The sequence below is a fragment of the Girardinichthys multiradiatus genome, chromosome Y (genome assembly GCF_021462225.1).
Source record: "Girardinichthys multiradiatus isolate DD_20200921_A chromosome Y, DD_fGirMul_XY1, whole genome shotgun sequence".
NCBI classification, from domain to species: Eukaryota; Metazoa; Chordata; class Actinopteri; order Cyprinodontiformes; family Goodeidae; genus Girardinichthys; species Girardinichthys multiradiatus.
Window position 1 is genome coordinate 32376286 of NC_061818.1, and position 12626 is coordinate 32388911.

At 39.1% G+C, this 12626-nt stretch overlaps 1 protein-coding gene and 1 long non-coding RNA gene across 2 annotated transcripts; one reads left to right on the forward strand and one right to left on the reverse strand.

The window, feature by feature from the left end:
- Positions 1-1699: 1699 nt before the first annotated feature.
- Positions 1700-7202, reverse strand: LOC124865072. Its single transcript, XR_007037438.1, has 5 exons — positions 6903-7202; positions 5450-5590; positions 4470-4606; positions 3091-3187; positions 1700-2410 (listed from the first exon to the last, which is right to left on the reverse strand). It is a non-coding gene; the product is annotated as an uncharacterized LOC124865072 (long non-coding RNA).
- On the forward strand, positions 2289-6371 carry LOC124865071 (melanoregulin-like). Its single transcript, XM_047360085.1, has 7 exons — positions 2289-2421; positions 2617-2708; positions 2803-2897; positions 3030-3192; positions 4281-4371; positions 4446-4609; positions 5474-6371. The coding sequence occupies exons 3-7, from the start codon at positions 2803-2805 to the stop codon at positions 5669-5671; spliced, it is 711 nt and encodes a 236-aa protein (XP_047216041.1). The 5' UTR covers positions 2289-2421; positions 2617-2708; the 3' UTR covers positions 5672-6371.
- Positions 7203-12626: the final 5424 nt, after the last annotated feature.

The following is a 12626-nucleotide window of genomic DNA, read 5'->3' on the forward strand; positions in this document are numbered from 1 at the left end:
TGCTTGTAGTTTTTTTAAACAAAATCACTGGTGGTTGTTGGCACCAGTTTGTTCAACACCCTTTTTCCAACAGTTTAGCATATTTATTTTTGCAGCATTGAAAAAGAGGGATCTTTGACCATTCCTCTGCACCATCTTATGTTCTCTTGGTCCACCCACAGTTCCTCTATAGGATTTAGGCCTGGGGACAGAGGTGGCCATGGAGAAGGTTGACTTTTGTACCTGGTGAACGATTTCTGTATTCATTTGAATTAGATTAAGCTTATGTTGGGATCATAAGAATACTGAAAGACCCAGTGATGACCAGTTTTCAATTTTCCCGAGATGTATCAAATATTTTATTTAAAATATTGGGTTATACCAAAGATATCATGATGCCATGCCCTCTAACCACAATAACAGACCCACAGCACCATGTATTGGCTTTACAGTGGGCAGGATGTGCTTTCCCACTGATTCATTGCAGGAATACAAGGTACTGTTGGGGAACAGCACAAAACCCACTTCCTCTTCTTGTTTAACGGGGGTTGGCTAACAACGTTGAGGTGCATTACCACCACCAACTGGTAAGGAGTGTAACAGCTTCATCAGGGGTTTTAGATTCGTACTTGTAAATTTGTGTTTCGTACTTGTGTTGTTGCAAAGCTTTAACGTAACTTGTATTCGTAACCTCTAAACTTATATTGTCACAGATGAAACATCTGATGTCACATGTATGTATAAGTTGACAACAAGGCACAAATACAAATCTTAAATTTATTCATTTTCACTTAGTTAAAAATTTAGACACCTACGCATACTTTTTTTTGACATTTATCTTATTCCATACATTGAGGTTGTTTAACACCAGATAAACCGTGTTTTCTTGGCATCACTCCCAAACAACTTGTTAGCATGCAGGTGGCTACTAATGGTTATTATGGAAACTTTGCCATCCCTTTTCTCGACTGGTCAGCTTTGGAGATATTTCACTTACCCCACCCTCCTCCTTACTGTGCCTGAAGTTTACTTTTGGGTCATTGTCCAGCTGTTATTTTTTACAGATCCAGGTGTTCTAAATGTTTTAATTAGTGCTCTGATTGTATATATTGGACACGTTTAGGTGAGTTGCTATGTTGTCGGTTCAATGCGGATTTTGTTTTGTGTTTCAGAGAAATTCAGGAATTTTGTTTAAAAAGGACTTTCTCCGCAGCTACATGGGGTGCACTTATCAGCCTGGTTGGCTCAGAATAAGAAGGTTCTTGTGTTGAATCCTGATCTGGGCCTTTCGGTGTGGAGGCGCCTATCTTGGCTCTTCCCAGGTTCTTGCCTATGCCCACCATCCATTATCATGCAAGCTAAGTAAATTAGCCACTCTGTACCCCTATGTTGTGAGTGTGTGCATGCATGGTAATTTGTTCTGTTCTTATTTGTGTTCCTCTGTCTTGTACTGGGAATGAGCCCAGGGTGTACCCATTTCCTGTCCAGTGATGCAAAGATAGGCGCCAGCATCCAAAACCCTGCAGGGAGAGACTGTGTGTAAAAAATGGATGGATGGACTTTTCCTCAACTTGACTTTCAGTCCACCTTATAAATTATGTGGCAGTTTGAATAAAAGTCTCTTATAAGTGCAAAAAATATAACCTTCATTCTTGATTGCAAAATAAAGGTGTGATCTTTGATAGTTGTTCAAATGAAAATTGATGCCCGTACTGCGAAATCTGCATTTATTTTTATTTTGATATTATTTGTCTTTGAAATATAGAAACCTTATTAATTTTAGTACAAATATTGAAACCCTTCACATTCGAAGGTCTTGGTCTTATCGACACACATTTTTCTGCACTGCATCATGATCGTGTTTACGCACTGAACAACGACACACTGTGACTGAGGCCTCGTTTATTACAGCTTTACTTTGCATTAATGCCATAGCCTAACAACAGAAAGTCACGCTGGGTGCTAGGAATCCACTCCACATGCCAACACACACAATGCTTTTCCAGAGCTCAGGATGTCTTTTGTAAAAATGAAGACGTCAATCTAAACGTGCTGCCCTTTAAAGCTTATAAATTATTTACATCCTATGGAACAGCATATAATCAAATTAAAAATTAAATCCACACCATTGTGGTAGATACAGCATGTACAATTAGCCCTACTGCTGTAGAAAAGATGTGTTGTCCTCGGGGCAAAACACAATTCATAGGATAGGACACAAAGCTGCTCACATGATTGTGCTGTGACTGTCTTCTGAGGTTATGGGTGTGTAAATGTTATCAATGAGAGCAAAAGCCTGTTTAGTGCCCGTATTATCCTCTATGTGAGGCTGATAAGAAGCACCAGTTGTCGGGATGTCATCTCCCTGAGCTTTTCCAGCCAAACATCAGACTCAGTGTGGAGCCATGGCGAGATTGTAGAAAATGGGAGCCTGAAAATTAGGTAGAGATTGGAGATAAGTGATTAGTTTTTATGTCTTTAATTTTGTTTGTATTTCCTGTCTGTTTTAAATCTGAAAAGGAACTCTGGTTTGCTCAAGTGGATCACATAAATGTTCTTGCAGTATATTGCAATACTTTTTTCATTTAGCCAATATTTTTGTGCTTTTTTTTTCCTGAAATACTATCCATGAATTAGGTCATCTCAGTACAAAAAATCTCTCCAGAGCGTTCACAGGGGACACTGAGCTGCAGAAGTGCCACTAGAAGTTGCTTCAAGAACCAAAGAAGGTGCTGCATCTTTCAAATAAGGTCAAGCAGAACTTCCATCTGGAGTTTGTTACATTGTGCAGACCTGGTACCTGTTGACTCTTGCTCATTTTAGATGGGTTCAGCTGTCAAGAGGTTCTGCATGCAGTTCTGTTGCTGCTGCTGTGCTGAAGATGAGGACGATGAAGAGGAAAAGCAACCTCTTGTAACGTAAGAAAACAGTTAAAAAAGAGAAATAATTTTCTACTCCTGCAGATCCTTACCATTTGATTGACTCTTAAAAAAAACAACATATTTCAATATGTCAGTGAATGAGTTGTGCTGTGCTGTGCTACAACACAGTCCAGACCCGCTGGATTATTTTACGCGTGAAGTCCAGAAGCGACGAGATGAGGAGACCAACCTGTGGAGTGAACCCGGAGACCGCAGCCACTCAGAAAGAGATGATGACCGGACGCTTTACACCCTGCTTCAGGCCAGGAATATGACCCGCATTGGATCTACGGTATGTAGAGGAAGGGAAGAAAGAAAAAGAACAAGTATAAACAACTGATATATTATTGTTTTGTATTGCATGTTTTTATATGTAAAGTAAATACATATACAGGGCTGTAAAAGTGTTTTCCCTCTTACAGATTTCTGCTGTTTTTGCTTTTTTGTCACACTTAAATGTTTCAGATCATCAAACACATTTTAACATCAGAGAAAGGTAACCTGACGAAATACAAACAGTTTAGAAATTATGATTTTATTAATTAAAGGAAAACAATCTATTCAAACCAGCCCCTAGGTGAAAAGGTAAATTTATTCCTTATTGAATCATGAATCAACTGTCAAGTCAATATTTACAGCAAGAGTCGCGTAATTATTTAAACAAAACCCATCTGACAACATGAAGTAGGGTAAAACATCTCAGAAATCTAAATAAATTCAAGAATGTATTTACAAACAAACTCATTGACATCTCTCAGTTTGGGAAGGTTTGCAAAGCCATTTCTAAGGATTTTGGACATCAGCAAAACTTATTATTATCCACAAATCAGAGAACACATGAATCAGTGGTGAACCATCCCAAGAGTGGCTGACCTACCAAAAACCCTTTAAGACTGCATCAAGAACAGGTCGCAAAAGAACCCAGAACAGTATCTAAAATCCTGTAGGCCTCGCTTGCCTCAGTTAAGTGTTCAAAATTCGACTAAAGTTAATGAGCAAAAATTAAATCCATGGGATAGTTCCAAGGCCAAAAGCACAGCTGACCAAAGATAGCACAAAAGGCTAAATACATTTGCATCTTGATGATCCACAAGATTTTTATTAAAATATCCTGTGGAGTGATGAGAAGAAAAGTGGAGTATTTTGGAAGGTGTTAAACTAAAACAGCATTTTAGAAAAAGGACAACATCCCTACAGTCAAACATGGTGGTGGTAGTGTGATGGTCTGGAGCTGTTTTGTTGCTTCAGGACCTGGACGACTTATCTTACTAATGGAACCATAGATTCTGTTCTGTAGCATATTTTATTTGTCAAAGTTGAGAAAAGCAGACCAAAAACCTTTTGCATAGATAAAAAAAAAACACGTTTTTTTTTTTGCAGGGCTATCGTCGCCTGAGTGTGGACATTGAAGCCATGAGAGATACACGCAGAGAAGTCAGAGACAAATGGAAAACTGTCTTGGAAAACTTAGGTAAAACTAGAACATACAGGAACACAATCAGCAGAACACAGCTGTCATTGTTAAGGCTGTTCATTTTGTTCCAGGTTTCATGGCTGAGGCAGACTCACTGCTGACAGTATCTGCTGGTGCCTCAGCTGACCGCATGCGTAATGCCCCGGCAGCACGCGCCATGCTACACAAGTTGCACACCGAGACCTCCATCTTCAGCAGCAAGGAACCGCCACCTGAACGATATCTGTTCATCCTGGTGAGAGAAGGCCAAAAAAACTACTCAGATGTTAAAGGGATAGGTCATATTCTACCTGCAAATAACTTCATTCATTTATTATAAATTCAGATTAGCTAATCAAGTAGTTTAAAGCTAACGGCTCACTTCAGACGGTTTGAGCTCAAAGCAGGGTTCTACCATCTTAAAAGATCTTGGGTCTGAAAATCATCTTATTGGTTTATGCAAACACTATTTTATGAATACTTAAACTATTGTCACGTTTGGATTGGGTGCTTATTTAACAGAAGATGATTATTATTTTCTCAGGAAATGGTGGTAGGTTGCGGTGCGCCACCAATGATTTTCCTATGTGAAACGGAACATGTAAAGTGTCTCTGGCCATAGTTACTGTGTAATAAACAAAAACATTAAAGAAGTTAAACTGAAAGCTATTTTATAGATTTTTACACTACCTAACTTTTCTATTAGGGAGTTACTTGGAATTACATATTCCTCTCTCAGTATGTGTTTCACACAGGAAGATCTTTGGTGGCACACCACCTCCAACCTCAGTCAACAGCTTATCACTAAATGACCCTCCAGTACACACAAAGGTTCATAAAATAGCTTTTGCATTAACTGCTATCCACTTTTTAAGACTGGAGTTGTTTTGGGAAGGTAGAAGTCCACTTTGGTCTTGGCCCCTCTTGGAGTAGTCATTAGCCACCAAGAGTTATTTTATGCAGGTAAATTAACTACTTATAAACGTTTATCAGAATCTCACATCAGAATTCCCAAAGTATCCTTTTAATTCGATAACATATTTGTTTATAATAGATAATAACTGTAAGTTGCAGCTTATAGCAGTAAGTAGTTCACCTTTCTCTGTCTTCACCTCTGCAGGATCGCCTCGTGTACCTCGACATAGCTGAAGATTTCTTGGCCAAGGCGAAACGGTTCTACCCTCCGACTGATGACTCTGACGAGGAGATGCCGGGCCTGGCCATAAACCTGCCCCTGCTGCTGGCCAGGGTCGAGGCCATGAATGGGCGTGGCAATGATGACGATGAAGAAGAGGATGAGAGTGAAAAAGATGATTAAAAACTGATCCAATAAAATCTGCTGGCTTGCAGTGATGGCAGACAGAAGCCAGAGGGCAGTAGTCATCAATCTTGAATGCCCTCAGGTGTCTGAAGCCTCAAATTGAGCGTTTGCTGCTGCACGCTAAATACTTTTTTCTCCCCATTTCTGTTTTTCTCTCTTCCAAATTAAGCGGGGATTCTTACAGATTTACAGTGAAAAGTTCAATATAAGTTTACTGTGAGAGTGTTTTTCTCCCTACCAAGGAGTCCATTGTTCATTTGCTGTGGACCTTCAGGGTAGCAATGATTTTTTCCAGCAGAACCCCTTTATCTTTTGTCCTGTGATTATCAGCAATTCCAGTCAATCACATGATTCTGCAAACACTGAATAAATAGCCTAGTAATCTAATGTCACAATTCATTTTTTTTTTATTAATATTGTTTAACATTGATTTCTTTTTATCTGATCAACACTTGTTTGAAGCATGCATTTGGATTCAGATTAATTTGGAAATAGAAACTGAAAGAAGTAGTCAGTACTGTATGTCGAACTGGTTCTGTGTGTGAGTGAGATTGCTTTGATGGGATGTATGCGGGGGTGCTGTTTTCCTTCCAGCAAGCTATGGAAAATGTGAAAAAAAAATCTAAGTAGATGTGCAAGTCTGTGTGTTTGGTTATAATAAAATAAAAGTCTCTGCCTAAAGCCTCTTGTTTGTGCATAGTCACATGTTAGCATGTTGGTTTAACTTTAGACTTTAGCCTGAAAGGATTTTTTTTCCTGCTGAGTAGCATGGCAATACTAATATACAGTGCCTTGCAAAAGTATTCACATTTTATCATTTAGAACCACAGGCTTCAAAATAATTAATTGGGATTTTACGCCAACACAAAGTTGTTGTGCAGAATCTAAAACCTTCGGCTCCTTTTAATCTGATACCCTTAAATAAAATCGAGTAGAATTATTTGCCTTCAGAGGTAAACATAGTTCCCCTGTGTTTAACGTCAGCCTCAGAGGTTTGATGGAAACATTTGGCGCACAGCAGACTGGTCAGGGAGAAAGCTGTGGAGAACGTTAAAATATGACAAGGCTATAAAATATCGAAAGCTTTCAACATCTTGAGGAACACTCTTCAGTCCATGATCTGAAAACAAAGAGTATGTCACAGCTCACAGAAAATCCCATTAAAAAAACTGTGAATTTCTTGGTTGCAATATGGGAAAATGTCAAAAAGTGCAAGAGGTATAAATACCTTTGAAAGGCACTTTTCTTTGAAGCTGAATACATTTGGGTTTCTTACAGCCTCATGTGGCCCCAGCAGTTTTCTTCTCTTGGCTGGTTTTGTTCTGCCCTGATCCAGTGTAGTCTGTGTGACCATCCCTCTGGGCCCCGACAGGGTTATAATCTGCATGGCGACGGTGGTGTTTGTGATGATCAGCTGCTTGTTGTTGTTACATAACACTCCAGTGGAGGCACGTGTTTGAACGCAGCAGCAGCCTGATGGACACCAACAGAAAGCACAGTTGTAGCAATTGTGTGCAGGAATCAGTTTGAAGTTAACTTCCATAGAGTTATCTCTCCATTAGGCCAGCACTTTGTGTCAGGGTCACCTGTGTTGGAGGCTGCTTGCCATCTCACCAAACTCATTTCCCTGTCACAACAAAATGGAACATACAGTACCTCACAATATATTTTGCCTGGGCCCCATCATGTTCCTCACTCCCACTTTCTGTCTCTTTGTCGATGAGAGCTCATGTAAATGTGACTTTGCAGAAGCCATGGCAGCATTGTTACACAACACAAAATTCTCCCTTGCTGAGCCCAGACTGCTGTGACTTGATGGCTTTGACAGACTTTACTTTTTTTCGCTCACCTTTACAGGGTCTCCACGGCAATTGTTTCAGTAGCATAGTATGACTCATTCAAGAGAGGCCGAGGTCTTCTGATATCCTGCAGGTTTAGCTTGTGGCCACACACAAAAATAAAGAGCACAAATTAAAAGCCCCCCTTAAAGTTTTCTGCTTTTAGTTGGCTCACAACATCATCAGTCTCAAAAGTTTGTAGGTAAACAATTTAAATACATATATAGCTACACTTGCACATTTTTATACATTAGGTACACTTAACTGAATGGTAAAATTAGTAAAACCTAGCAAATCTGGCATTTAAGTTTGCAGTGAAATTCACATATGACAAATGTTACGGAGTACATGGAATGAAAACACAAGATGCCTTTGGAAGATTATCATAATTGTTGGTAACAATGAAGGAATGAATGACCAATGCCTTATTTAGACCAGTCTTATGACATTTGCATGAAACTTCTTTTTTAACTTTTTTAAATAAAAGGAGCATTGCTTTACTTTAGTAAGGAAGAACTGACAACTTTTTTTCTTTTTTTTAATACTTAAAATGGAAATTCATACATGATTTGACGTCATCGGGACAATGCAACAAAAGAATCACTTTATTTTATCTTTATTTTATTTTACATAAATTAAAATAAGGGCTGCATGGTGGCGCAGTTTGTAGCACTGTTGCCTTGCAGCAAGAAGGTCCTGGGTTCGATTCCCGCCAGGGGTCTTTCTGCATGGAGTTTGCATGTTCTCCCCGTGCATGCGTGGGTTCTCACTGGGTACTCCGGCTTCCTCCCACAGTCCAAAGACATGCCTGTTAGGTTAATTGGTAACTCTAAATTGAATAGGTGTGTGCATGGTTGTTTGTGTGTTGCCCTGTGATGGACGGGCGACCTGTCCAGGGCGTACCCTGCCTCTTGCCCATAGACTGCTGGAGATAGGCACCAGTTCCCCCCGTGACCCACTATGGAATAAGCGGTAGAAAATGACTGACTGACTAAATTAAAATATCATCTGCAAGGCAGTGGAAGGAGATGGAAGACCTCCTAAAGGTGGAACCCAAAGGCAACAGATCTAAAGAAAACAAAACGAGGCCTAAACTGGGGCCATGGGGAACTCCACATGTAAGTGATGCTGAAGCTGAACAATATTCACCAGTTTAGCTGGATAAGTAAGACTACAGGATAGTAACTTTGATGCTGTTCAAGCTATGAGAAGAGGATGCTGTAATCGATGGCGTCAAAAGCAGCACTTGGGTCTAGAAGAGCAACCACAGCAGATTTTCCTGAATCAACAGTTGAAAGAGAATCATTTAAATCTGTTGATAGAGTTTTTTTTAGTACTCTGATATATTTTAAAACCAGACTGAAACTGTTCATATATAATCAAATAATCTGTTTCTTTTTTTTAATCCAGGATCTAAGAGAAAAAAAGGCCGCTTGGAAATTGGCCCGAATCTTGGACATGGTAAATTTCTCCTTTTTATGTGAGCCATCTGACATTGTTTGGGCATTTGAATGGGATGCTTCCATGGAAGCTTTTGGAAAGCGTTTGAGCACATCCCATAGGAGATGAAACAGGGGAAAAGCAAGAACCTGCTGGAAAGATTAAATTTCCTTCTGGCTTGGGGCCTCCTTGTGATCAGTTAGAAGGGGCTCAAGAGTATTGGCAATGAGAAGAGCTATGGGATTTCCCTTCCTGGTTCTGTTACCTCCATGACCTGCCCTGAGATAAGTGGACAAAAATAAATCTTTACATGAGAAGATGAGTCAATGGAACAATACTATTGTCTTTGAACTGAATTCTAAGAAAAAATATTTAGGGTGGAAGACAGCAAACCTAAAAATAGATAACTGTACTCTATGGAAGAACAACAAAAACAATTAAGAGAAGAAACCTCAGGAATAGTGTTCAGAATAGTTTATTATTACCATCTATACAAAAAAAGAAGTCTTCAGGGTAATGGAATTTGGTTCAAGCTAACTCATAAACAAAGTTCAGCAGCATTCCTCTTTCCTCTGATTACCTGAGAAATACCAGGATAGACCTCTGTGCGCAGCTTTTAACGTGTTCTCACTTGCTCACATTTGAGATTGCCAGCTTTAGTGCTGTTTTAGATGCTTTAATAAAACCAACAGCAGAGGTAACATTGTTTTTCTGTGTTAGTCATTTGTTGTTGTCCTTTACTCTGGATATTTTTAAAAGGTGGTGACAAAAGGTCACAAGGGTTTGGGGCTATAGGTGAAGGCTTGCAGCTGAAGCAGCGAAAAAGAGGATCTAAGGCAGCTAAGGTCTCAGGGGTCACGAGGGGATCAGTAACAGTTGCCGTCTGTAACCCTTGAAAAAATTCAGATGGGATAGATGAAAGCAGTCCTGGTAGTTTTTCACACTACTTTGCTGTCCAAGCAAGAGATGTATTTAGGTTCAACATACCACTGGAAAGCTGAGATTGTTGTGATTTGATTGACACAAGACATTTCACAGGATAAATAATACACTGATAAAAAAAAGATAAAACATAAGTGTCTGTACTTTTTTTAAGGGTGATTTGTCTTTTTTTTTTTAAAGCTTCTAGCTCCCTGTTCATTCCTCAGAAACACAGAGCCCACAGATTGATGCATATTTACAAACTCAATAATTACTCTTTTATATAGTCATTGTTATAAGCACAATTTGTGTGCAAACATCAGTGATAATGGTTAGTATCTCCAAAAGCTAGGCATGCATAACTTTTGATTGATTAATTATTGGAGTTTGTTGAAGCTTCCTTGTGTAGGCGTTGGCAAATGAAAAGCTTGGAAGAGTGCCTGAGCATGCAATTTACCAGCCTTTTTCTACTGTTACTGCAGCATCTACTGTTACCCCTAACATCATCTCCAGCAATTTTTATACAAAAATAAACCATTCTAGGCAAAGGTTTTTTCCCCCTCAGTGATCCTGTAATTATTTGAAATAATCAAACCAACCAAATCTGATCTAACCTAGGCCCAAATAAAAATATAAATGCCCTCCTTGTTAAATCATAAATTAATAATGATTTGCCGAACCTTCTGGGTCAGTTTCATAAGCATCACCCAGAAGTGATTACTGCCAGACCTTTGGAATTAATAAATCACCAAAATAGAACGTTCCCAACAACATAAAGAAGGCAAAAAAAAGTTCAAAAAGCAACATTTAATGCCTCTGTCAAAATAAAATTATAAAACAGATTAGAAACAAATAACTGACATCTAGAAGTCTTGAAAATTGTCCTAGGACTCAAGTGAACCACAGTTAGAGCCAATATTCATAAACAGAAAAAAATCAATTCATGAACTTAAGCTCCAGGCTACTTTGGCTAAGGAGTGGGGCAATGATTCAGGAGGTCCATCTCTGAATGCTTCAGAAGAAAAATAAGTATTTAGGAGTGGCCTAGTTAAAGTCTGGATTGAAATTTGATTGAGATGCTGCAGTATGACGTTACACCAGTCGTTAATGCTTGAAAACTCTCCAACGAGGCAGAATTTTCCACGTTTGCAAAGAAGCGTAGGCCAAAGGTCCTCCAAGGCGACGTAAAAGACTCATTGCCAGTTATCACAGAGCCTGCACGGCAATTATTGCCCCCAAGGGTGGTACAACCAGTTCTTCAGTGAACACATTCCTTTAGAGCATGAATGCATAAAATGCAGGAAAATACACAATTATTGCCTTGCATTGCTTTTTTGCAGTTAGCCTGTTTACTGACCAAAACAATTAGCAAGCTGGTTTTCAGAAAATGCAAATGCTTAACAGTTCGTTCTGCTGTTCAGTCATTCTGAGATCTGAGGTCAATTAAACTTAAAATTAAACCAGGTGTGTATGTAAAATACAAAGTAAAACCAGCTGAGACAGACCAGAAAACAAAATAAAATATAAGCAAAAAAACCAGAAAACAAATACAAAATCATGGAATACCGAAGAAGACGACGATCAAAGCTATGAAAACAGCTTACTGTGTTATTTATGTTACCGTATGTCATGGAAAGAAGTTTCAACTTTAGCTTATTCCATCTGACCTGAAGTCACAAATCTATTTGAGGAAACCCACCAATATCGAGGATTTGATAACATTTCCCACGAGTCAACAAATGGCACACATCAGTCAGCGGTTACTGGAAACATTTAGTCACAAATATTGCTGCACAATTAAATAAAAATATATATTCAAAGCCATAGTTTGTGTGCTTTGCACAATAAGACATTTAACCTTTAAATCACTATCAACATATAAATAATAGTTTGTTTTTATTGTGAAGGTCTGTTCATCATGTGGTTCACACTGAAGCACCTACAAGTTTTCAACATGGAACGACCATATTTAGAGGCTTACAAGATGTCCGAAATGTTAGAAATGTTGCAGTGCTATTACGACTGAACATATGACCCGGGGGGATGCCCCAGGTTTGCTTGTACCCTGTATCTTTTTAGCGCAGTGTTTTACACACACGGTGTCAATGAAAAGGAACTTGGTCCAAGCGACTGCAATAACTGTTCAAATGAAGTACATGAGTTTACACAAATTTAAGAACTAAAGTTAAACTTCTGGTAATTTAATGTCGTAATATCCTGAAATAAAAACGTTTTTTCTAATTGATTGATCATCTAGACCTTTTGTTATTATGATGATCGTGCTGGATGCTGTGTTTGTGATAAGTGATATCTGCAGTGGGATGATCTCAGAGCCACATGTGGGTGAGTGAGTCACAGATGGGGGACTGGAAGTAACATCACACCAGCAGATGACTGTCAGAGGTGAGTCTGTGTAGATTTGTGGGGATGTGTGCATGTATTTCACAGCCTGTAACCTGAGTTCATAACAGCTTATGTGGTTCTCTGTCACTGAGGTAATGAATCACAGGCAGGGGAGCTTTTGCTGACATCTAACGCGGTGGCTAGGTGGTTATGTTGATAACAAGCCCAGTTGTTGCATAAGATCCTTATGAACTGCACTAAGGGTAAATCAGGAGAGCATACCTGAAACCTTTCTTTTCTAAACCAACCCATATGCCTGAAATATCCTTGGAAAACAGCAGTTTCACTGTTTCTATTTCCGAAAACTGAACGCGTTGCCTGTCTACAAGTTTTTTTAACCTGTTTAAACT

What these genes read in the sequence shown, in the direction of transcription:
- LOC124865071 (XM_047360085.1), top strand. Translation starts at nt 2,803, where the DNA reads ATGGGTTCAGCTGTCAAGAGGTTCTGCATGCAGTTCTGTTGCTGCTGC. An exon ending in AACTGTCTTGGAAAACTTAG is followed by an intron (nt 4,372 to 4,445) that starts GTAAAACTAGAA and finishes ATTTTGTTCCAG; the next exon opens with GTTTCATGGCTGAGGCAGAC. An exon ending in AACGATATCTGTTCATCCTG is followed by an intron (nt 4,610 to 5,473) that starts GTGAGAGAAGGC and finishes TCACCTCTGCAG; the next exon opens with GATCGCCTCGTGTACCTCGA.